Below are 25,717 nucleotides of genomic sequence, written 5' to 3' on the forward strand. Positions count from 1 at the left end.
GTGAAATTCCCGTTTATGCCCTGTAAACTACTTTTCGGGACCACTGTGTTTCCTGTTTAACTACCTAGCTTTATTAAGATACCTTTGGCATTTGTGTAGCGTATGAATTGCAATCTAGAACGATCTCAGCTTTCCCCCGGAGCGGATAGACTCAAATGGGCGTCAGCCGTCGTCTGCAACGTAGGCGACAGAGAAAGCCGAGTTCGTCTGTCAACAGTGGGCGCAACAACCGTTTGACCGTTGGTGCGCGCGTTCGTAGGTGTTCCGTACTCCATTTCATGTTCGTTCTTCTGTCAAACGGTTTCAAGATATGGTGCGCGTTTCTGTGTCTTCAAAATGGATAACGTGTGCCGATGTGCCAGGAATTCACGCGAAGGTGAGCTTTACTTTTTCTATCTATCTTTTGTCGTGGAAAGCTCGTGAACAACACACAGGCGAAACCGCTTGCTACTGCGGAGCGTTTGTGCAGAGCGCTTCAAGGAATCGCAAAGAGCTACATTTCATGACGAAGTTTGAGCCACTTTGCTGAATGCAAATTGGAGCGAACTGCACCTCTTCTCTCAATCCCCTTCGTGTTGTTATTTGCAAGTGATGTAACGGTTCTGTGATGCGGATGGTTTACGACTGCGTCACGAGCCAGCTTGACGAGGGCGCGAATTTCAAACTTTGGTTTCTCGGTGTTTGGCTTGTTACACTGGTAGCTTTAAGCATAGTTATGTGTGCTGGTTACGTTTACGCCGGTAAGATACTTTTTCTGGCGTCTGCGCAAAAGTATTCTGGCACATGGAGCCTTGATATATTGAACACAGGAAGTGGTGAGATTCCGTGCATTCTTCCGCTAGACTTTGCTTTTAGCACCGACGTTGCGCGCCAAAAGTACAACTTCGCCAGTTGCCTGGCGAAGTTGTACCGTTGTGGTACCGTTTTCAAAGGCTGACCAGACAGGATAACGGTGCCATTATTTGACTGTGAGCATATTACTAAAGTCAAGGAATGAGATAAGAAATTTCCGGTAGCTGTACATGCAGTCATTGGCACCGGGGCCTTGTGAAGGTAGGCTGCAGGCTTGAATTGCTTTCCTTTACTTTCACTGGCTGGCAGTGTTGAGCACACAAATGATGCAGGGATTTATTTATCACCTGACTCGCCGGTGTTCTGGAAATTAATTCTTCACAAGGGTATAAATGAACAGAATTTTTTAAACTGCAGTACCCTCTTCCCAGTTCATACTAGCATAAAGTGGCAGTAATTTCGGCATGCGCTGGTCAGCACTGCTTGGAATTCAGCTTCATGCAATTGATGCCAGCCAATGTACCCAAATTCATATTCTAACTGCAATAGTTGATCAATGGCTGCAGGGCTGACCCACTATGTGGAATGCATCACATAGTATTGATCCAGGTTTTCACTCTGGGCATTGGGCATCGATGTAAAGGGCTGGTTTTTTCGCAATACTTGGAATGGAGGAAGGAGTATGTCTACAGCTGGAGAGATGTCCTGCTTTATTTGCCTTTAGGTGTGCTACAGGTGCTTTTCATTCAAGCAGCTAGTCATTGTGCTGAGCCCTCCTGAACACACAGTTTGAAGGGGATTGGAATAGCTATGGATAAAATGGGGTATATCAACAAGTCTCTCTCGCACTCTCTTGGATGCTTTACTATATTGTGTGCTGTGCTGCACATGCACTTGCTTCTTGGAATGTCCAGTAATTGCTAGAAACTAAGTTTCAGTATTGCCTTCTTATCACATTGTCAGTATTATGTGGCAGGTTTGACATCACACTGTGATGTGACAAATTGCTGTAATTTAATTTGTCACAGCTTCTGAATTTGTACCGAAAACCCCCAAATATTATACTAGTATTTCAAAGCTGGCTTCTCATTTGCACTCCTTATGCTTCATGCATACCCAGCTGTAGACCCTGCGGACCCTGTTAATTATCAGATTTTGCGGGTGTCAGGAGGCTGCTGCGTGGCAGCCCTCTTAGCATCTTAGCCGCACTACTGTGAGGTTTGATGCTAGAAGCTCAGAATGTGGTGAGGTATGGTCACAGGCCCAAAAGGCACCGTCCAAAGGAGGGTGGATGGGGAGGCCAGAAAATTCTGATAGGATGCTGACAAAAGTCTGCTCCACATTGTATTGGTAGGCGGTCATCACCAGACTTTTCCAGATTGTTTCACTTGTGTTTCCATGGCACAATGCAACTGTAATCTTGTGGCATGTCATGGTTGCCTGCATATATGCACCGTCCAATTGACATCACAAGAATAATCTCCGTAGCCAAAAATTGAAACACTGCACTGAAGATAATGTTTTCACAATGTTTATTTCAGAAAGTACATGCAACACGAGCTTGTGCCTATCATATACACTTGCACAGACAGTACACAATTCTGCACATTAAAAAACAAAACAAAAACACATATGCATCACAGTCACACAACACTGTTGATCACAAGTAGTGAGAAGGGTAGGAAATGCTTGGCGTGTTGAGGTACTAGCCTTCTGAATGCAATAGTGAAAAGCTGCCTAGAACTGTTAAAATCATTTGCTGACACTTGTGCTGTCCCAATTTGCATTCCCATGTACCCACCGTCATACATGACTTGAGTGAGGTTGAAAATGCAAGACCACATCTGACACTCACGGACAGCTTCATAACTCTAAACATAGAATGTAGGATATAGAATGGCTATGGTCATAAAGGGTTGAGCACTGGTAATGCTGGAATGCAGAATTTCTAATGGAAGATGAAGAGATTTCTAACTTTGTCTTCACCAGTTCAAATACAGAGCAGTCAGTTTACAAATGTTAAACAGCAAATTCTATGAGACACAATGTGCCAGCATGCATGTAATGGATAATTTGAATGCATTCTTTATCAACGTCATCAAGAGAATATTCAGCAATCATGAAACACTTCATAAATTAGAGCTGTACACATAAGTAAATATCATACAGCAAAACTACTATGAAGAATATGAGTATTTGCGCAATAAAACACAGGCTTCTAGACAGACCGTTAGGACACTTTGCAAGCACGTGTAGGCAAACTGCTTTCATAAATAAGAAGTGAGCTCGTAAAATATGTCAGCTTGCAGATATTACGCTCACATCAGTTTCTTTTTTTTTTTTTTTTTTTTTTTTACACTGTTGTTTCTCCTGACAAGCTCGAAATCATGGTCATCCATGCCAGCAGTAGTGCAACAGTGTCCATCAGTCTCGGAATGCCCATTATCATTTGGCAGCCTATGGTAAATTGTGATATAGCGTTGCAGAAAATGCATTAAAAACAACAAAACTTGACATCAGAGCTACACTAGAAGTGTTGAAAATGTGACTAGTGCTGGTATCTCACGTCTTAGACAAGGTTTTGCTGGCGGTTGTTCTTCAGGCGAGTGTAGGTTCCTTCTTTTCTCTGGAATAGATAGGGAAAAAGAAAGGTTGTAATTATAAATGTATTGAGCATTTGCAGCTCTCTACATTTTAAAAAGACTTTTATTCCAAAACACTGATTGTTTTCTAAAGAAATTATTGAAGATGCATCATCGCTGATCAGGTAACCTAGATTATGTGTAGGTCCACCTACACATATTTTTACTAGTTCTTGAGGCGATGAAGCAGTTTATTTTACTCAAAACATATGAATTTGGCATCAGTTGGTATGATACAAAGCAGACATGTTTTGAAGGAATTAGCATGAACATTCATGATGTACTGCTGTCTGCGTAAACCATTGAGCACGAGCAGCCATTTAAGCCATTCAGAACTGAAGGGCTGTGTGTTGATCAAAGCAGTAGTGTATTTTATTTTTCGAGGCGAAGGGGGGGGGGGGGGGTATATTAAGACCATTGTCAATATGTTTGAAATGGTATGCTTAGTGTTGAATTGAAATTCACTGAATCCGCATCAGGTTTGCATGAGTTAAATATGACCAGCAACTACACATTGCTGGAAGAGCAGTATCACTGATCATGCAAGCAAAAAATTGCATAAAATTGCAACAGCCACTGGGTGCATACTATATAATGAGCTGTCACTAAATTCATCTACTGGAAATGTGAAATGAAACGGAAATGTAGATGGCCTAAGGAGAAGCATGAAGGATTAGCAGGATCAGTAAAGTTCATGGCCATGCTTGTACAAAGCTTTAAGGCATTGTTTCATGTAACTGAGTCACTGCATAGCTTTATTTCATTCTAAGGAAGAAAAAGGAAGCTTGAGCAAAAGGTTGGTAAGCCTGATGAGACTTCAGCTTTCTTGTGCAATTTGTTGTACAGTGCAGGAAAGTTACGTGTATGTAATAGCACTTTTGAAACTGAATGCAGTGTCACGAGTTTGGATTCATGAGTGGATCAAATGCAAATAATGATTTAAAAGCTGATTTGAATATGAATAGAATATTAGTCAGATTATTTGCTTTTTGCACAAGTGTTACCATTTTTTGACACAACCATCAGTGCTGCATTATATTACTATAAAAAAAAAAAAAAATCTCACACTGTACTTTTCATCACCAAGCCCTGCCGGGGTGGCGCAGTGGTTACGGCGCTCGACTACTGTTCCCAAGAATGCGGGATCGAATCCCAGCCTCGGCGGCCGCTTTTCGATGGAGGCGAAAAGCAAGGCGCTTGTGTGCTGTGCGATGTCAGTGCACGTTAAAGAACCCCAGGTGGTTGAAATTTCCGGAGTCCTTCACTACGGCGTCTCTCATAGCCTAAGTCGCTTTGGCACGTTAAACCCTACAAACCAAACCAAACCAAGCCAAACCAAACTTTTCATCACCACCTTGGAGCTTTGCACATTGAAACTATTACCTAAGCACACATTTGTTGCTGCTGCTTGCCTGAACACTAGTCATGTATGCATATCTTTTGACTGGAATACCAGAAGCTGAAAACTTGTTTTCAGACTTGGAGAGCCAAAAGTGTGATGCCAATAAGTGATTTGGTGTCACATTTGAAGAAGCTACTCTGGGTTTGGTAGACAGAAGTCAGCAAGTGCACTAAAGTTCATAAAATGGCCTCGCTCAGAGCTAAAAATATTGGAATGTGCCTTTGCTGAAGATTTAAAGTAGCAATGTTCTGTAGTGTATAGTGAATTCAAAGTAGCAACTGGTAGCTTCCTGCAAAAGTGTCCTACATACAAGCTTACCGGCAGCTGACTGATACCAACCAGGATTGCTGTATGATTGGCTTGGTTTGTGGGGTTTAACGTCCCAAAGCAGCTCAGGCTATCTGAGACGCGATTGCTGTATGACCTTAGTTTATGTTAGACATTGCTTGCTATGCTTGATGTGACGCTGGTATGAAGTCATGCCCTTCCTAATGTGGTCAGCATAGTTCTTGCAGAGAAAAATATTACACACTAAGGAAACATTGCATGATATGCTAAATAGAACTGTCGAAGAAATCGTGCCATCATCCCTGCTAAATTGTCAAGAACAGCTTGAAAACAGAAGTGTGGAGTAAGAATGGTTAGCTTTTGTACCATGCATGCACTAGCACTGTTTCACCAAAAGAATGGCTGAGAATAGCTACAGTGCAGCAAACGTGTTAGGTCTAGGTGAAGCAAAAGAGTGAAGCAGTGAAAGCAGATATCTTGCCAGGTGGGACCTCCTGACAGTCCTCGAGCAGGGTGCTGTAGGAGCTCTTGCCAGTTGCACGGTGCAAGAGAAGCGGCATCATGCTTGCCATGCATTGTTGGAAGCAACGCAGGTGGCGATGGTGGAAGACTTGTGTGTGAGCTAGTGAGAGAATGGCATGAGCAGAAAATGGGATACCCTACCGTACCATGGAGTTTCTAGTGGCTGGTCCATTCCACGGCACATCATAGGCTTCCTCCAGGCCCTGGCTGTTCCTCTGGTCCATTGTCCTCATGTAGGAGGTGCGGGCATATTGGCTCACCAGGGGCGTACCTTTGGGAAGTGTAAGAAGAGAAGGACAAGCTCTTTTTGATGCTGTTACTTGAACCTAGTTGTGCTCATTATTGGCCTAATCAAAAGGTTACATAATTATAGTAGGTAGTGAATGGCAATAAACAGCGTATTGTATGACGTCTTTGCAGAATACACATTTTTGCTTTTACAGAATACGCATTGAGTGCAAGTGTACTTTATGTGATTGCATTTGGAATGTTTCACTGCAAGGAATCTTTGTCTCATGAGTGTTTAAGTATGCAACAAGTCATTAAACTAGAATGGGGATGCATCTGGGCAGCTATGCCACACTGTATAGCATAGTTGTGCTAACTGCGAACAATAAAGCCCCAAGAGGGCTTGTGTTTGTCTGGGCCCAGATCAAACAAGTCTTCCTGTTGAAACGTTGGCTTGCGGGCTGAGCTCCCTCTCAACCCGTTTGGTTCTCTTTGATGGCTTGTAGCCATCTTCTTCACCCTGTCGTACCCTCACTTCAGAAAAATCACTTATGATACCTGCATGCCAGATACAGCCAGCATCCACTGGTTCTGTCAGTTTGTAATGGTTCTGGAATTTGAATTAAAGTACCACTGATTTAGATTAACTGCACAACTCTGAATACCTAACCGAGTTATGATGCGGGCTTTCATTGACTGGCATATGGTTCATTCCAACAACTACAAAATGAGAGAAAAGACAAGATTCGTGAACTGCTTCTAATTCTACACTGCAGTTTTATACTTGTCCAACTCTTTCATGCAAATGAAATATACCAGAGCTGATTTGTGACCATTTCTTAAAAAGTGCATTAGGAAGCTGCTAGGCAGTGTTTGCAACCTGCATGAGAACGTTTTTGGTATCGGCAATGCTTTATGACTCATCTTCTTTGTAGGTCATGTTTTGTTGACGGAGCATTCACATTTGGTACTGTGAAGCTGTGAACATTTCAGTGAGGATTTTAGCATTACTGTTAGCTTGAATGGCCATGTTCCTATTACCATGTAGCTGTCATGAGCTGGGACAAGCAGGAATTTATCTAGCATTCCAACTTACTCTGCACATGTATTATTGAAGCTGGAGAGCTTTAAAACACACATAAGCTGAGGGTATCAGACATCATTCTGGGCAAAATCACTGGAAAAGGTGGTCATATTATAAAAGAGGAATGGGAATGTCGTGGTTGGAGGCCATGCAAAGGTCACTCTGGTTGATTTCATCGAATGGGAATACTAGGTTCATCATAGTTGCAAAAACTCCAAATATTTCATGTAGATCTGGTGAAAAAAGATACAGTAGTCACCAATGTGTAAAACGCTTTGATCAGTATGTGTTCAGGTTGACGAGAAAGCTTTTGAGAACTGTCTAACAGATCGAAGTGATAAGATTTCCAGAGCGAATTAGTAGGTTCACAGCAGTAGCACAAAATCAATGCACAATTCTGGAAGGCCTCATGGGCAATTTGCAATATTTCATTGTGAAGTAAGAAACCAATGCGATGATGCTGGTATATAAATCGGGTAATACAGTCTCTGACAGTACTTAAATGTTTTCAGCTAGAAGTTGTGGAGGATGCTAAAGGGAGCTCCATTCAGTAAAGTTCTCTACAGCGTCTTGAAAGTTTTTTTTTCTTTGTGCCCTAAGCAGAGCAGTTGGATGGTTTGGCAAATTACGATGGCGGTAACTCACTATTATAGCATGAGACGACAATCGTATGGACAGACAATGAATTGTTAACCTAGGATCTGAAGGCATAACTTTGGAGCATCTGTTATTTAATGGATGTGCAGGTAAAAAAATAATAAAGGGCGATTTTTGCCTTAAAATCATATTCTTAGTTTTTGCTTTTATTATGTTACGTGTGAGCCTTCATCTTTCATGTCCAATTATGTTGGCGTCGAGTATGGATCTGGTATTGCTAACAATGTCACCGTAAGTGCTCCAAGTGGTCAAAATATGAGCAAAACTGAGCTAATATAACAACGGTAACAAATCTGAGTGGCGGAATTATCCCCCATTGTGTTCTTGCACTCAGGTAGAGAAAGGTTTCATTCAGATGCGTCTTCAGGCTGTTTATAAGCCCCCCCCCCCCCTCCCCCTACATTGTAACATGAAACTAGTGTTTTATTGCGAAAGCAATATACTACACCAGGTTTCGGCCCGTCATGTAGTCTGTGGCTGCAGTCATGAATGACCTTGAACAGCCGCGAAAAAGACGAAGACAAACGCTCGGTCACCCGCAGCTAATGCTTTCGCTCCATATTCGGTTTAGCAGCGTTGAACCCTTCTCATTTTTTCATGTCCTCTTGATATGCTGCATAACAGCTAAGCTATTTTATTGCAATTTACAGTTGTAGTTGGTATCCAAATATATAGTCACTGTGGAATGAACAAAAAGAAATCCCAAAGTGTATTGATTTTTAAAAATCCAGAAGTTAGGAATACATAGCTGCTTTTTTCTTTGAATAAAAGCAGTGATAATGAGCAAAATGAGATGTATTAATTATTGCTATGGTATGTCTAAAGTGATGACTAGAATATAATTTTGAACTAGTGAGCTAAGAAAGAAATCTGGTGCTACGATCATGGGAGCTGGCAATTGGCAGTTAATTCACCATGGCTGACATGTGAATGAAAACACAAGAGCAGCTCTGCATTTCCAATGCATGACTTGCAAAATCTATATCGGGCAAATAAGCGGACATGACTACGGATATAAAAGGAGCTTGCCAAAATATCTCAACATTCAAATTGTAAGTCACTTAGCACAAATATTACCAAAATGTCTTGCTTTGGAGCACGCCACTTTAAAGGAGGTGCACTCATAGCGGTTCAGTAGAATTTCTCATTACTCATTTCCTGCTTTGAAATATACTGTTTTCAAGTGTTACTTGACTTTTTTAAAATTCAAAGCACTATGATTTCCATGCCGAATTTGTCTGCCCACCCACAAAAATATTAGAAAAAGCATTTAGAAAACTTGTCCAGCATAGAATTTTAGACCCCCGGGAGCTAAGAAAGAAATCTGGCTATGATCACTAGAGATTGTGAATGACACATCATTAACCGGCTTTAAACATCTCTGTGGGTTTTTCTAAAAGTTTTTATTACCAATTTTCAAGCACTTGTACAATTCTGATGCTTCATAGAATGGAATTTGTCACAACTATGTCATTTCTTGCAAAAACAAGATAACTTCTTGCTTAGAAAAGAAAAAGAAACGGCACACATTGTTGCTACCACCTACACTAATAGCTCTCTGTCATTCTGCCAAAGGAGCACTACTACATGGTATACAGTCTTAGTTGCAAGTAAAATTGGTTTGTGTGTTTGTGAGGTTTAATATCCCAAAGCGACTCAGGCTATGAGAGACACCGTAATGGGGTGCAGTGACATTGCACAGCACATGGGTGCCTAGCTTTTTGCCTCCATCATAAAGAAGCTGCTGCGGCCGGGATTCAGTCCTGCATCATTGGGCACAGAAGTCGAGTGCCTTAACCACTGCACCACCACGGCGGGGCAAGTAAAATTGGATTCAGGTGCCACCTGCCATGCGAAGAAAATTCTGCATGCATGATCATTAGTGTGCCCAAACAGCAAAAGCAGTTACCGAGAGAAATTTGGAGCTTCAAGTCTAGGACATTCCAAGTAAGCTATATTACGATCTGCATAGCTCCCATGCTTCTAGATAACGAAACAGTAATGGCAGAAAATTCTCTTAATGCGTCATCAGTATGAAGCTCGTGCCAAGCATGATGGCAAACCTCAGCAGCATCAGTGACGCCAGAGATAATGTGCATGACAATGCATTTTCACATTACAGCAGTAGTACTATATTACTGATAGAGGTGCAGCAACTTGCTTGCAAGCTGTATTACTCCATAGGCTGAAATATCAAGGTCGTGCAGATTTTTATGATCATCAGGTTTAATTTCTTTTCCTAAAACATTGCTCATTGGCTGGTTGGTTGGTTTGTGGAATTTTACATCCCAAAGCTACTCAGGCTATGAGAGATGCTGTAATCGAGGGCTCCGGAAATTTCGACCACCTGGGGTTCCTGCACTAACATTGCACAGCACACGGGCGCCTTGCTTTTTGCTCATTGGACTTGGTGACTTTCAAAGTGCTTGGTGCTCGTTAGGTTGGCTCCTGTCGTGATTAGGTGCGAGAAGTGTGCATGCTTTGGAAGCGGAAGAGTCAGGCGTATCGCCGCTATCATTTTCTGAACATGTTGTCTCAACAAAGTTGTCAACTGGTAGTGGTTTACCACTCTATACTGTGGAGAGTACCTTTATGCAGCAGTGAAAGTGATTACAGAGTCAATGGTAGCCGGAAGTAAGAATAATGTAACAACTACAGGATTAGCTATCGAACTGCGTTTATCAGTCACCTATTCTCTAAATATGTGGTGAGTGCACCCCGCATGCACTGCGCTGGTTCATTCCACTTGGTCGTCAAAGTGTGATTTCACATTGTGCCACTGCATTCAAGAACAGTCTTGTTTGCAATATGCAGCTCATTAAGAAGAATGGTTCATGTCATATGTTGGGATTAACCAAACATACGTAGCTCTATTTTGGTTCACTGCCAATAGATGAAAGTAAGGGGGCTACACTGCAGAGTCTGAGCACTGCAGTTTCGTGGGGTGTATTTGAGGGCACCGATATATGGCAGAGCCATAGTTAGAATTAAAAAAAATTGCTGTGTGGTTTTGTTTTCGTTAAGTGGTGCTGATTAGTGTAATCTTAAAAGCAACTGCTTACTCTGCAATATGGTGGCCCGTTTGAGGCATGCCCAGGCGATGACAATGGCTGTAATGATCACCGTAAATGATGCCACCACAGGCACTACGAAGTAGGTACGGTAGTAGAAGGGCATCTCCTCTTCGACCAGTGAAGGGAACGAGCCGCCATCTGCAAGGCAAAGTGAGCATTGAGTTGTCTTTCCTCTGGCAAATATCTGTCGGACAGTCCACTGAAAAGGATGCCTTTTGTGAGGCTTGAAGTATTATTAAGTTGCACATGCATGAAAATGATCAAATTGCGCTTAGAATGATACTCACAAAATCTACTGGAATTTTTTTGCAGGTATTTAAAGGAGCGGTTTCTTTAAAAAATGCGGTACATACTTGTACCACAGGCTCCAAAATGGCACTTTATATGTTGTATATATTTGTACCACTGCCCGCTTGTCGCGTAAAGAAATTTACAACATTGTTTCATGAACCCTTGGACATAAATTCAATGGTGTAATGGATGCAAGAACTTTGGGCGGACCAACCTTTATACGATTGAACAACCCCTACAGTGCCGTGCTATAGATTGTTGAGTATGGTGAGCTTCGTCAACGAATTTCACACCGTCAGACACTCTCACCATCTGGTGACTTTTGCATTCTCCTTTTTCTTATAGGCTGCTACCTCTAGTCACCTCCTAAACTTTTGCTCATTCACCAGCCCCTGATGCAGAGAGAGTCAGAATTCCAAACATGCTGTTTCATGCTGTGCAGGAAATTGAAAAAAAAAAATCTTACCCACTGCGACATTTAGCAAGGAGTAGTGCATTCGGTGCCGTCTTTTTTGGAATGATGATGAGCCATGTAGGAACCTGCCTACAGCACTCGTCTGACCACTGAGTTCGGTAAAAGCATTCGGGCACATGACTTGGCTCTACTCGAAAGCCTTTGCATTACTTCCATTATAGCCTTTGCGTTGTGAAAGTTGGACAATTAACACAGTTACTGCTCCTTTCGACCTCCAGATGACCATGCCTTTTTTTCAGTTTGCTTTTAGTTTTTCCAGATCAGGGCGGTCCTTGCAGTTCACTTGCATAGTAACTGTCGCTAGAATTTTTTCTCTCAAAGCATTTCAAGGAGACGAGTTGTTGGGAAGCAGTTGTTGCAGTACACATGCATGCCTTCTTGCACTTGTTTACACAATGACAATGAATTCCTGACCACTTGCGGTTTCACAGTAATCTTTTCTTGTTTTGTCTTGTCTTGACTTAAGCCATGTCTTGATTAAGATTTCGAAGTGAAAAGTGCATATTACGTATATAACGCTTGAAAAGCTCCATATCACTTTTTAGCACTGCATTACTGAAGGATAGAGGGAGTGCTGTGAGGCAAAATTTAACTTGGAGAATTTTATTAAAAATCATGCTCTCAAGTTCTGCATAAATTGATTTGTTTTGAAACTGAGACACTAGGACTCTTTTAGAAACAAGAAAAATTACATGCTCGCTGGGTGTCAGGAATTGATCTTATCCTGCTGTTTGTTTGAGCACTCAAATTGTTATCTGTATGTGTGCAAGCAAAACATGGCAAGAAAGTATAGTATTTGTGTGCACTACTGTCCAAAAAAGATTAAAATATCACCTGAATATGCGGTCGTTACCTGTTTAATACCCATTGCAGAAATGTGAGGTGGCCCACCAGCTTTGAAATATTCTATCAACAAAGTATGTCAATACTCGATTGATCAGTTTGGTTGTTTTATGAGGTTTAACCTCTTGGAGTGACTCAGGCTACTTGACTGAATATCTGAGTGAAGCTTTTCTTATGAGAGCATACCTGCTCCAGTTAGCCTTAGATTGGATGGCAGTAAGGCATGCATCTTAATCTGGCACAGGAGGTTTGGAGGATGTGTATCGTGGAATTTCTCTCTCATCAGTGTTTTCAGATCCCAGCAGAAACTCATACTTTCAGCGGTCACAAAGAAGCAGTGCTGTGGCCATTCCATACTATGACAAATAGAGCTCCTTGGTCGCATAAAGCGCTTGCTTGCCGGTTCTAAAGTGAGAGTTATGGACTGCTTTTAGACCTTGCTCTTTGTGGTGAAAGTCCTCCAGCGAGAAGAGTGTGCAACCTATAAAACATTAGTATTGTCAAGGACGAAGCAGCAGATGCCATTCAAAGAGGCCATCTATCCAATGGTGTTGATTGTCTTTCATGACGCTGTGGTTAACCCCTTCCCACTTATCTGACACACTTTGAGATGTTACACTAGCAGCTGCAAAAGCATTGAGTGTGACTTCATGAGACCTTGTCAATACCATTGGCTAGAGAACCTTCTTTGAGGGGAATTGTGCTTGACTATATCACCAGTTATCAGCTTCAAGCATATCTATCAAACAAGTTTTATGTGAGAACATTCTGAGTTTTGGCTCTCTCAGACTTGATTGGGTGAAAATGAACCAAGTGCGTGCTTTAAATGGTTGTACTTTTCCCAGTAGGGTGACTCCATTGGTTTCCCATTTCAGCACATGATGTAGTTTTGCAAGCATATAGCCTGAAAGGTTGCTGGCACTGCATTGGGTTTCAGCTGTTGCCAGCACTCACTGCAGCGAAATTGTTTCTTGCTATTTAGCACTTTATATATAGTTCATAGCAGGGCACAGGTGCGTTGATTCTGATCAAATGCAGGCTGTTCTATCATTACAGTCATGTTCTAAGTACATGTACAATTACTGAGACGCCGCAGAATAAACTTTATTACTGCATCATTTTGTTAGCAAAACATGCTAAGTTGTGCTATAAACTTCTAGCTTTTACCTTCTGATCTGACTTGCACTTTTTGCAGCTCTATTAAATGGTAATACAGCTCTTGTGCTGAGATGATTACTAGCATTTATAAAAAAGACGTGTCTGGAATGGTCAGTTAAAAAAAAAGAAGCCAATTAATTCAGTGTAATCAGGCCAAATGCAAAATCAGTGTACTAACACTTAAGTTTTGGGCCGCGCATACTATAGCATGTAGTCATGATCTGCCACTTTATATGAAAGACAACCTAGCACAAATATAAAGTCCAGCTTAAACAGAGCATCTGAATGTGCATGCATGGGCCTAGGTGCAGCGTGTCCGACTCAAAATCCAAAGATGACGTACATTCGACTGCCATCTCAAAAGTGCCGCTTTGGTAGCTCTTGCTAAGTTAACCGTGACATGTAAATGAGTGGGTCTTAATGCTAACATAACAAGAAAAGGGAGGAAGGTTGTGCTTGTGCAGTAACTGGTAAAAAAAGGGAGTTAAGTGGAAACAGGACAAACCAAAAGCACGCAAAAGAGAGAGGCTGCTTAGGTGTGCAGGCGTAAGGGGTTTTCATGAGACATCACGAGTATCATTTTTGTATACACTGTGCAATTTCAAAAGGCAGAAGCTTGTCGTCCATGGATGCCGGAATGGTGATATGTGTGATATATATACCTCTATATATTACGACATAGGGCTTGTACCCCTCTGTGTGCAAGCATTGCACGAGCATTCTGTTACAATACCGGAATACCATGCTACGTGAACACAAACACGCGTTTTAGCGAAAAAGGCAATTTGTGAGGCGTCTTATGAACAAGTCCAATATGCCAGCTTTATGAGGCTGCATGTATCAGTTCATGCTGAAAAAAACTTGTGTCATCTACTAGACTGACAGTGAGCCAAAATGGCTGGTCACCTGAGAGGTGTGTAACTGCGGGCAGCTCGTGCGAGAAGTCTCCCCGGCCATACAAGTTGAAGGCAGCCATTCGGAAGTTGTAGCGAGTGCCGCTACGCAGCTCGGTCAGCGTCACCGTATCCTTGGTGGCTGGGATGTGCAGCTGTTTCTTGTCGCCATCGTCAGTGCCATACTGGACCTCATATTCTGCGCATGAAAAGATGAGAGGCCATGAATCATGTGCCAGATGGTGGTGGGGGTACACCAGAAAGATGAAAGGGCATCACATGAGGCTCACAAGGATTGAGGACATCGTAATAGAGTGCATGTAACATGCACCAGTGTGCTTCATCAGGGGGGTAAAACTTGAGAAGGAAATTCCGACATTAGAGAAAAACATTGCAGAGGGCATGTGCCAACTGGTTCAGCAAAGAATATATGCCGTCATCATAGCCACTAGTCGTGCTCTTGTTCATGGCAATTTGCTGTTAGTTTAGGAGCTTTGAGGCAAGAAAGTTAAGGCGGAGAGCAGAGCATGCTCAAGCTCTGCTTTAAGGGTATGATGCAAAAGTGTCAACAGCTTCTATTTGTGGCCTCCCTAGCGAATCCCTGTACATGTAGATGCACTTTGCTGTTTTATTCAATCACTAATTCATTAATTAGTGCCTCTATTCTCTGCAACATACTCTTTAGCATACAGTTATAAGCTATAATATTATGTTTAGAACCATCCAACATAGATTTAGAGACCCACTTTACTCAAGCCATAGGAATGCACCTGTGTGGCAAAGTAGCATGTCTGATTCTCCTCACCCTTCCGTCTGAAATGAGAAGCCTGAGTTGGCAGCTCTTGCCAAATCAACCATGCCCTGTGGTCGCATGATGTCGCACAACCCAACCGTATCTACACCTGGGCATGGCAGTTGCCAGCTACAACCTGTCAGAGCCGTGACCATGATTTCTCACTCACAATGCCGACGCCCGATCTTCTAGAGAATGGGGGATTGAACACTCTCACATTAAAAACTGGTTCAGTGCTGACTGAAAAAATGTTTTTTTATGATCCATGCACAATGCCCTAGATCGATCTGATCAACAGCCACATTTGTAAGACTACTAATCTACGAACCGGAATCGACAGTTTTTATTGCTCTTGCCATTCATAAGTGGATGGATGCCGTGCAGTCAATGCAGTAACTTTTATGCACGTGGAAAAGAGTAAAAAAAGTCACCTGAAAGCATAAACTACCAAGTGCAAAAGCCATGTCTTTACTTTCAATCCGAACCTAAGCGTAGCCATGCAGATGGCTCTCATGTAACTCCAGGTTTAATCACAAGCTAAACCACAGCTAATTTTTTATTTACTTCTTATGATAGCTACACGCCTTATAAGTTTCATATGAGAAGATACGTCTTTGCATCTGCTGTCTAATTTATATACTTAGCTCTCATTTATTCTCAGCTTCTTCAATGCATGCTTTATTTAAAGAGCAGTAATCATATCATGATTTTAGTGCATTTGTCTCTCACATTTCTTGGCTAAAAATTTGGGCGTTTTGGATGTTTATAGCATGTGTACTTGGCAGACATAGCCTCATGTGGTCACAGCTATTGAGGCTTGCTCCTCGTGGTGTGTTCATATGCATTGTGTTTTTGACAGAACATTTTCCAGATTGAAACAGCAGAGGTATACTTAAAGGTTGATCAAATTTTGGTTATTCCAGACTATAGCTCAATTTGCAGAGAATTTGTTAGTTTTTCAGGTCATAGTGTGAAATTGGGATAACAGTGGCTACCTACTTTGAAAGTGCAGTTTTTTAGAGGGAGTTACTGCCTTTTAACAATAAGGAAATGTTGTAATTCCCTTATAATTCATAATTCATATCCTTCTTGTTAAGAAAACTTTGTTGCAATTGTGGGATTATAAAAAACTAATTAAGGTTGAAGAATTGTTCTGCAAAAAGCAAAAAAAACCTCGTTATTTAGAAAATCCGGGATTGCCATTGCGGTTCCAGTTGACAGTCATGGAAGTCTGTGGCATGGTGTCAGACACTCACACTGATTTGGATTTAGCTGGGCTCACACCAGCTAATCTACTTTTTTCACTGAATGCAGCATCCCCTAAGAAGTGTGCTAAAATTCGTCTACTACACAGGAAGCTGACTGAAAGCAGATGCACATGGATGATGCATGCACAAACTGGTTCAACAAGGCACCAATGGTGTCTGGGAAGTGGCAAGTGCGTGCTTGAAAAATGGTGCTTCGGATGCGTTGAACAGGTCATTAGCATGAACTACGCATGCACAGTGGAAGCTGTCAGTTTACATTCAACTACCGAAAAATCAAAGAGGAGAGGTGTGCGTGCATAGAACTGTTTGAAAAGGTTGATTTTGATGGGTTTCTGAGGGGTGGGCGTGTTGAGTTACGGTCAGCAAAGCAAGCACTTGTCTAAATGACCTTCTTCAAGCCAGAATCGGTGGTGCAGTTTTGCTTATGCATGTTCTACGTTTGTGCCATGGCGATGCCTGATTTTTGGGTGGCCTCACCTCTGATAAAAATAGTCTGGCAGCATAGTTTCAGTTTCGGTTTTCTCACCTTCGTGCCAGCCCGTGATGGTGGCAGCTATTGACCGCATGTTGCCCAGTCAGATAAGCATAACTGCACATTGTTTCCGATACTGATTAAAACACCATTGGTAATTTCAGTTTTCTTTTTTGAAGGTGGCTGCATTCTGGCACACGCAGGCTTCCCTCACTTCCTTCCGCATAGTTTCTTCTCTTTGCACTATGCTTATACTATTACACCTAGTTAAAGGTGGTCACAGTTGATGCTATGGAACTTTTTCACGTGGGACAGCCCTACCTGTGAGAAAGCTCGCCATGTCACATCGTGAAGGACGGCATTGAGGCGTTTGCTATTTTTGAGCAGTACTGCTTCGACGTTCCCCAATGGTACACATGCAGTAAAGCACTTCACGTTAAACGCGAAGAATGATTGTAGCAGCGCAGTGTTTATTTTAGAAATAGATGAACGTGGCCCAGGGTATCAACTAATAATTTCACTATTGTGTGAACTGCTTGTGGCAGGTTTTATGGGACCTCTTGGAAATTCAGTAGATAATTAGGATGTTTTATTTTCCAGGCCACTGAAGCCTGAAATAGGTTTTAATGCAAATGAGCTAGCTAGGTATTTTCTGTTGTGGGGCTGGAGGCTAGTACCCTTAAAGGAAACCGAGTGATAGAAAACTATGATTGCGATTGCATTTGCAGCTACGGGTCAGCACTAGTAAAGATGAACAAGGGACAAACTAAAACACATACAGGAATGTGATAATGAGCTAATAGCTGCTTGTCATTTATAAGGCTATGCTGTGTTGCTCTGAATGGCACTGTTTGTGTCCCTAGTGTGGTAAAAAGAGCCATTTTCTTTCTTGTCAAAAACCGTGATGCGTACGGGTTCTTTGTCAAGCGCGAATGCTTTGACAGTCAGGTGACAGCCTCTTTTTTCAAGTTGAAACCATTGCAGGCCTTTTGGATGCAGGATCGGCCTATATGCTCTTAAAGCCTATGTTTCTGTTTGACAAAAATATATATACTCACGGATAACTGGTGAGGCGACGGAGGAAGGACTGTTCCAGTGAAGGCTCACGGAGTTAGATGTGATGCCAGTCACCCTCAGGTTGGGAACAGCTGGTGGGTCTGGAAGAGGAAAAGGACATCAGCATTCAGCCGTGTGGAGAAGGTACTAGATATATAATAGTGGCTGAGTTGCTTTCCTGTCCTGCAAATGAATGAATAAGTTTGAGGGCACATATTCTGGTCATGGCAGTCACATTGCAACTATGATGCCATGCAAAAGCGCAGCTTGTATTGCTAATTTCGAGTGTGCTGAAAGGGTAGAGACACAAAAATTGTGTTGTGCATTCTTTCTTTGAAATGATCCACAGGCACATGGAGTTCAGTTACCCCTGTGAGTAGTTTATTATTGGAAGTTCTCTGCCTTGAATCTAAAGTTTCGTTTTCAATAGCTGAAAAAGTGACTGGATGCTTTGCATTACGAATATGTGGTAATAAGTATTTTATGGAGTTCTACCAAATGATGCAGTCCACGCGCATGCTAGCTGTTGCGTAACCAGCACGTGTCCTCTGGGGCACATACAGGGCATCAACAGCCTCAACCTCTCCCCACCCTGCACATCACATAGCCCATATACACACAACCTGTGAAAAAACGGTTACAGGATTCATAATAATGCAACACGCAAGCAATGAAAACAAAGAAAGTCGCAGAGCCCAAGGCATTGTCCCTGATGACTGGTGGTTGTAGTGATAATTATGGCACTTTTGTCTTTTCGTGGTACGCCTACATCACTGGTGCTCTGTTCCCGAAACTTATGCATCGCTTGCTCACTATCATCATCAGCATGGCCTTTCCAGTGCCCTGTGCATGTGCGATTTCTGATACTTGTCCGAATTAACTGAAACGTGGGTGAGAATTGCTCTGAATTACTATGGCTTCAGGCAGTAGAATAGTCTTGCATTAATGGCATGAGACAGGGTATTCGAATTATGTAGTTATAATTTACGTGGACAAATTCACAAGGTTTTACTATGCAGGCACCAATATTTTGATGCTACAACTTACTGCAAGACATGCTCTAGCTTGCTGAAGGAACTAGGATGACAGCGGTGAAACGAGCTGCCACTCTGAAGTTGTTTATGCCTCTTAAGACTGCAATGTCACTTGTGATTTAGCCAACTTTTTTCATTGAGACTCCGTGTGACCCTAAAGTCTGCTTTCTGATGAAGTGAGGACCCCACACACTCTGGTCATGCAACCTGTACTTAGCGCACATTCATTCCCAGCTAACTCGTCCAACTGGTTTAGGGAACGAATTCCCCGTTGATCCCATTTAAATTCCAGTTGGGGATCCATTCTTTTCCAACTGGGAACTAACTGATATGAATTGGAAATTTGTTCCTTAAACCAGTTAGGATTTTCACCTGGGTTTAAACACTGAGTGCAAGCATTGCAACTGCTCATTCTCTCTGCACCCTGCTATACTTGACAGTGGTTGTGCAGAGCTATGCCCAGACCTTCAATCACAAAATCAAACTGTGGTGCACATACGCAGAGAGAATGTGTGATGTTAATGTGCCCCAATGCAGTGCAGGATTTCACCTTTAAAGTGAGACAGTGCCACCTGCCTAAATAGTTTAGTTTAGTTTATGGGGTTTAACGTCCCAAAGCGCCGCAGACTGTGAGAGGCGCTGTAGTGGAGGACTCTGGAAATTTCGACCATCTGGAGTTTTTTAACGTGCACAGAGGCCTTCGCCCTGCAGTGGGTATAATCAGGCTGATGATGATGATGATGATGACATCGCACAACATACGAGCGCCTAGCTTTCCGCCTCCATCAAAAAGTGGCCACCGCAGAGGGGATTCGATCCTGCCTCCTTGTGCACAGTAGCTGAGCGCCCTGACCTCTGCACTACCACGGTGGGGACCTACCAAAATAGGGTATCTCTAAAGGATGGCTTGGAGTTTCAAAGAGTTCCCGAATAAATATTAGAAGTTGGCCTGTATCAATCGTGTATTGCACTCTTATCCGAAAAAAACCCCTCTCACCAAAAACAGAACCTTTTTGGGACTGCGCTGGTGGCCTTATAGTTTGATCATCCACCCACATGTGTCGAGGCGCAAGGTTTCATTGCCAGTGCCACTGTTTACCTACCAGTGACGCAGTAGGTACAAGCCTTCTCTTAGCCTGGTTTTAGGCTTATCTGGGGTGAATTGGGAAAATTGGTCTGTGACCCAACATTTTGTAAAGATGAATACCTTGTGCCATGGTGCTGTTTGGCCAAAGCGGCCTTTTCGCCATTGGAATTCGACTTTATTATTCTACCAGAGCTTTTTATTGTAAACTAGCAAAGACCAAAACAGGAAATTCAAGTGTTGTCATCACCGCCTGACTTCTGAAGCAAAAGCAAAATGCTTTGACACTGATTTCTTAGCGTGGATCGCATATGCTACATTACACTGCTGTTCACGTTACATTGGTGGTTGTATTTTTTCAGTGAGCATTTCGTGAGCTCAAATCAACCGGCGGCTAGATTTTTTAAAAGCAATCTGGCGATAAATGCTTCTTTGCCGCCAGAAAAATGTCAGTGTAGCCAAAAAAAAGCAGGGAATTAATTTTAACTAAGAACCATAATTGGATGGAAGTTGTCACAAGGTTACTTTAAAAAGGTGCATGGCATGAAAAAGCCATGGCTTAACCTATGAGGGAGCACTTAAGTAACATTTACAGGGTATCCACTTCAAAACTCGGGAAAGGGAGTGCATGTATCAAGATGGCATGACCACTGAGGAGGTTGGGATTTTTAAGCCTGTCAATGCAAGCCTGCACATGTAAGGAAAAATGAAACAATCGTAGGTAGTGTTTCAGTAGAGTGTAAAACATAAGAATAATTCATTGCGAGAAGCAGCGTGATAGTGGTAGTGAGTATGCACAAGGCCTGTAACCATGTGAATGACTCAGCTGCTTTCAGCCATATGGCACCACCTAAATGGTAGGCAGAGAGAGAACTGGAAACGAAAGTGTTTCTATGGTAAGGAGGAATGGATGGAGAGGAGAGAAAGGATTAAGTGCACAATAAAAAATGTGCACAAGTATTGAGGATAGACAACTAGCAGTCTGTTTGGCTGGAAAACGTCATGAGCACTCAGACAGCCTTCTGTGGCTATGCAGCCGAGGAGGCTAGGCAGGAAAGGAAAGGAGATGGGCCTTTGTCCCCATCCCCTAGGAAGTGGCCTTCTTCAGCACTAGCGACCCCGCGTCGTCTCTCCCTTCATGTGTACATGAGCAGCGAGCAACCCACTCTTCATAATGCAGATACACATGTCCGTCTCCTTCCCTTCCCTTTCCTGCCTAGCCTTCACTGCAGAGCCACAGAAATTTGTTTGTCAGTATAATTAAAACAGTAGTCGCCTTAGATTCTATACCACTTAAATGACACTATGTTGAAGTTGTGGTTATGGAAAAATATTAGTCTACGGATTGTGTCTTTGTAAGAGGTGGAAATTTAAGCGACTTGCATTATGCATAAGCACATATCACATTAACACTGTAAGCACCATTTGCTGCTGTATCATATAAAAACCATATCATTCATACTATAGAGAAATAATTTCTTTGATATGAATGTCGTTATCTCCACTGTTCACAGTGCACAGGACATTCTGACGCAGATATTGCATAGGAAAACGCATGGTAGTGGCATGTAAAGCACATACCTCCATTGAGTGTGGTACAGGCTACCTCCTCAGAGGCTGGCCCTGAGCCAACCTCGTTGAAGGCCTTGAGCATGAAACGGTACGTGGAGGCAGCCTGCAGTCCGCGGAAGGTGCGTTGTTCGGTGTCCCTGCCCACAGTGTCATGCACAAATGGCGTGCCATCCATCTTGTGGCCGATGTAGTAGCCTTTCAGCTCGCCATTCAGCTGGTCCGCTGGAGGGGGCTGCAAAGGCGTAAAAATGCTCACAGTCACGAGGCCAAATTCTAAAGGACAATTCAGAAAGCTTAAAGAGTGTTGATGCCAACAACTCGCTCGCATCATGTGGCCAGCTTTTAATCGCTGAGTGATGCTCGTAACGACATATCTAGAAAGTAGCTTACTGAGCAATATTTAATACTTTGCTTAATTTGACAACTAGTCAGGGATACCTCTGATGAGGTACCATCAGTACTGAAGGAGCTTATATTTATCGTACCGCTCTGGTAGTCTCTTGAACCGTCCTCTGATTTTGCTGAAAATTTTGCTGAAGTAATATTTTACATTAATTAATGCAAGCCCGCTGATGTCCGAATTAAGGAGCGGCCGGCACCATAGAACCATAGACTTACACGAGCATCAGCCGGTACCAGGCTGCTTGTCTGAGTTATCCAAACTATCCGAATTAGTGGGGGTCAAATTGACGAGATTTTACTATATATTTACGTTATGCAGGCTGAGTTGAGGTGAGGCTTTGAATATGTTGGCTGGGTGGTTGGTTACAACTGTATGCAAGTGGGTATATCAATTCGGAGCAGTCTATCTGAAGGGCAAGAGCTGCCAACTTGCACAACACTTTTGTGATGGGAACTGAACCCATTGGGACTCTTGCATCACAGGTCAGGCATGGTACTCCTAGGCCTAGCAGGCACATTCATATGGCTTATTCAAAGCAGCCTTTTACATAGACCACGACTGTACCAGTGAGTGTGTGTGACCACAAACCGATGTGAAAACTGAAGTGCTAGAGCAACTAATTCTCATTCGACCTAATCGCACTAAATCAGCCAACAATTTTTATCACTTCTGCTGCTATGCAGTCTGCATGAAGTAGCCGTCAGTGAATTTTATTGAAGCAGACAATTTTATTGTGAGGAATAGGCAGCAAATGCTTATGGGAGGTTTGTGGTCGGGAACGAATCTATTCTATCACTTTATCTTGACTGAGTGCTTCCAGTATTGACATCGGAAGAGGGAACATGGATGCCTCCTCTTTCTGCCGGCATATTAAGAGATGGTGGCGATAGGTTTGCGTGAATCAAGGGAAAAAAAATGTTTTTGCACACGTCTGCATACCACAGAATTTTGGCACCAACTTCACATGTGCATTGTTGATGTAGTATGTGGCCTGTGTGCCTTCCAGTGAACTTTTGCAAGAAGCTTTTGATTTCGATATATGTGGTTGCCTGTGTGCGGGTCACATGAGATGGACTCACCTCCCAGGAAACCTTGATATTCCGGGTGTCCAGGGCCTCGCACTGGATGTTCATGGGTGGTGCGCTGGGCTCTGCAAGTGTAAATAGTACAAGGGTCATGTAAGCAAAAAATGCTTGAAAATATTAAACGCACATCATAAGGCACTATGCAGAAACGTCCATGAATGGTGAGCACTGGCGGAGTACTGAGGATACTTTGTGCAGCTGTCACCCACCCATTTTTTTCTTGTCATGCACAACAAAGCATTTTCTGAAAGGGAGGGGATGGGGGAGATTGATTTTGATGGAAGGGGGAAACACTTCTCCTCTGGTGCTCCTTTGTTACCTATTCTTCTCATTGCATTTCGTGACATAGTCCCTGTAATAAGTTTGCTAGAATCTAGACCGTCAAATTTAGTTTGCCCTCTAATCGGCGCTGTGTTGTGTCTTCATGTTATGCCTATTTTATACTGTTCCCTACTTTGTCCTCAGCGTTTTCAAATGCTTTCAAGTCAGAAAGAACTTCAGTTAGGATTTTCGGTGAATATTGGCGACATATCGATAATGCTCCTCATAAGAATGCAGTGTCTGCTGCCATATTTACCCAGTTATAATTGGCACCCCTTTAAAGCATGTGCTTTTAGCGCTTGTTGTGGACGCGGAGGAGGGAGAACACGGCGCCGAACCGGAGAACGTAAGGAGAATCTAAAGGAGAACACGAACTCGAAGCTACACGAAGTTTCGTTGTTCACTCCCTAATACCTACATGCTTGTACTACTGCTAGAGTAGTGCATGCGCCAAGTATCTTCGCATGCACGGTAGGCAATGAATGACGGTAGGCGAAGCCAGCAAGCGGCGCAAGGGAGTTTACGCTCTGTCATGCAGCCCGAGTGGCGCATGCGCATAACCTAGCGACACATAAGATTGATGTGACAGTGCCAAGTTCTGTGGTGCCGTAAATCAGTACGTCAAGTAATGAGCTCAAATTACTTTGCCCTGTCACTACTGGACGGTGATGCTAATCAGTTTGCGCGCGTGATGTGCCGGATGTAACGTCATCACGACGTCACATATAATACGGCCATCTCCAATAACCGGAAGTGACAGTGACGTCACATCCGCTCATGACTGGTGACGTTGTCGCCAGTCATGGCCGGATGTGACGTCATTGTAGCTTCCCACCAGTCATGATCGGATGTGATGTCATTATCACTTCCGGCTATTATACATGACCGTATGTGACGTCGTGATGACGTCACATCCAGCCTGCTTGCCCCGGGGTGGGGGATTGGGGGCCTTCTTATCTGGTGGAAGAATTAAGTTGTTATCATCATCATCATCATCACGAATATATGAAGCTGACCCCGCGGGGCGTTCGTCTAGGCGTCCGTGCGGCGTCTTTCATTCGCCGCTTCCTCGAACGCCGCACCACAGAGTATATAGAAATAGACGCAATACAGCAGGCATCAGCGGCGTTTAAAATTGGTTGACAGCAAAGAAAAGACGCCATATCTGTCACAATTATGCACGGACACTTTAACCGAGCTGTAAAGAAAAGAACACAAACGGTCTCGCAGTCAATGCCTAAACAGCGCAGCGGAGAAAGCTTCCGCCTTGAAAAACTTTAGTGAGCCAAAGTGCCCCCTGAATTTTTTTTTTCTTCACGCAAATCCAGTCTCGAAACGGCACAGGCGTTACAATCGCACGCAAAATCGAAACCAAGCTGACGAACATCGCCAGCATTATCATCATCTCGATATCCCGCGTAATCCTTGCTAGCCTTAATCATTTCTACTGATCACCTTTAATTAGAAGTTGACAAGCTTTGGCATTTGTAGAGATTAGGCTGAAATACGCCTATCGCCGAGTATAAGTCGACATGCTTTTTTTTTTTAAATGCCCCTACGGGGGCCTTTTAAGGTAATAAACTGAACTGAACTGAAATAAATGTTCGACTGGAATTGTGGGCCGAGCCGCGAGTTTTACACAGCTAGGTGGTGCCCGCCCCGCCAAGATTCACGGAGCTCCACGTGTTAAGATAACACATTGTTGATCTCTATGCAGATCCTGTGTTAAAGAATATCCAAACTGCGCGTTGACTGCTTGGCTTTCTCACGCGGCTGCTTATGCTATGGTGAGTAATAGATAACACCAGAGAACGCTTTCAGTTAGTGCTCTCAACGGAGCTAGGGCGCCTCGGAACATCTATTGGGCCGGAACCCGAAACTATAGTAAGATTGCAGTACGGCTTGCCATCTGTTAGGCTAGTCATCGGGGTCACACGCGAGCTTGAAAAGTGTGGAAGGTGCGCTTTGTTATCGCCGTTGATCTCCGTTTGCCTGCAGCTACTGGCCTCGTAAGTGCGTTGTTACGCGTGTGTTGCGAGGTGCGCCTGCCACGATGACTGCAAAAGAGGACCGCCAAAAGAGCGACGAGCAAGAATCAGACGGGAACGTCGATTCGGGCTTCTGCTCAAATTGTGCTTTTCCATTTTCGCGAACATGGAAATCAGGTACGTGTGCGTTAGGATCGAGCATTTACGGTAATCGCTATATGTCGATGGTATGTGTCAGCAGCCTATTTTTTGGACGTTTTGGTGCACTACCGACGGAACCACAAAGCAGCAC

General features: G+C 43.1%; 1 protein-coding gene and 1 long non-coding RNA gene across 6 annotated transcripts in view; one reads left to right on the forward strand and one right to left on the reverse strand.

Moving 5' to 3' along the window:
* Positions 1-231: 231 nt before the first annotated feature.
* The window catches only part of LOC146179223 (uncharacterized), a 294,299-nt gene continuing 268,813 nt past the window's right edge, over positions 232-25,717 (forward strand). For all 3 annotated transcript variants that reach the window (XR_014700712.1, XR_014700711.1, XR_014700713.1), the window contains exon 1: positions 232-376. This is a non-coding gene — a long non-coding RNA (uncharacterized LOC146179223). The remainder of the gene's footprint in view (positions 377-25,717) is intronic.
* The window catches only part of LOC146179224 (cell adhesion molecule Dscam1-like), a 50,606-nt gene continuing 28,008 nt past the window's right edge, over positions 3,120-25,717 (reverse strand). For 2 of the 3 annotated variants that reach the window (XM_084578912.1, XM_084578911.1), the window contains exons 9-15: positions 23,111-23,181; positions 21,638-21,860; positions 17,941-18,039; positions 14,363-14,548; positions 10,678-10,827; positions 5,793-5,917; positions 3,120-3,418 (exon numbers count right to left, since the gene is read on the reverse strand). In XM_084578912.1, the coding sequence (XP_084435038.1) occupies positions 3,362-3,418; positions 5,793-5,917; positions 10,678-10,827; positions 14,363-14,548; positions 17,941-18,039; positions 21,638-21,860; positions 23,111-23,181 (911 nt within the window). In that variant the 3' untranslated portion in view covers positions 3,120-3,361. Of the gene's footprint in view, positions 3,419-5,787; positions 5,918-10,677; positions 10,828-14,362; positions 14,549-17,940; positions 18,040-21,637; positions 21,861-23,110; positions 23,182-25,717 lie in introns of all 3 variants that reach the window. The other variant, XM_084578913.1, reaches the window with a different exon arrangement.

The sequence above is a fragment of the Amblyomma maculatum genome, chromosome 9 (genome assembly GCF_055883805.1).
Source record: "Amblyomma maculatum isolate TAMU_Amacu chromosome 9, ASM5588380v1, whole genome shotgun sequence".
NCBI lineage: Eukaryota > Metazoa > Arthropoda > Arachnida > Ixodida > Ixodidae > Amblyomma > Amblyomma maculatum.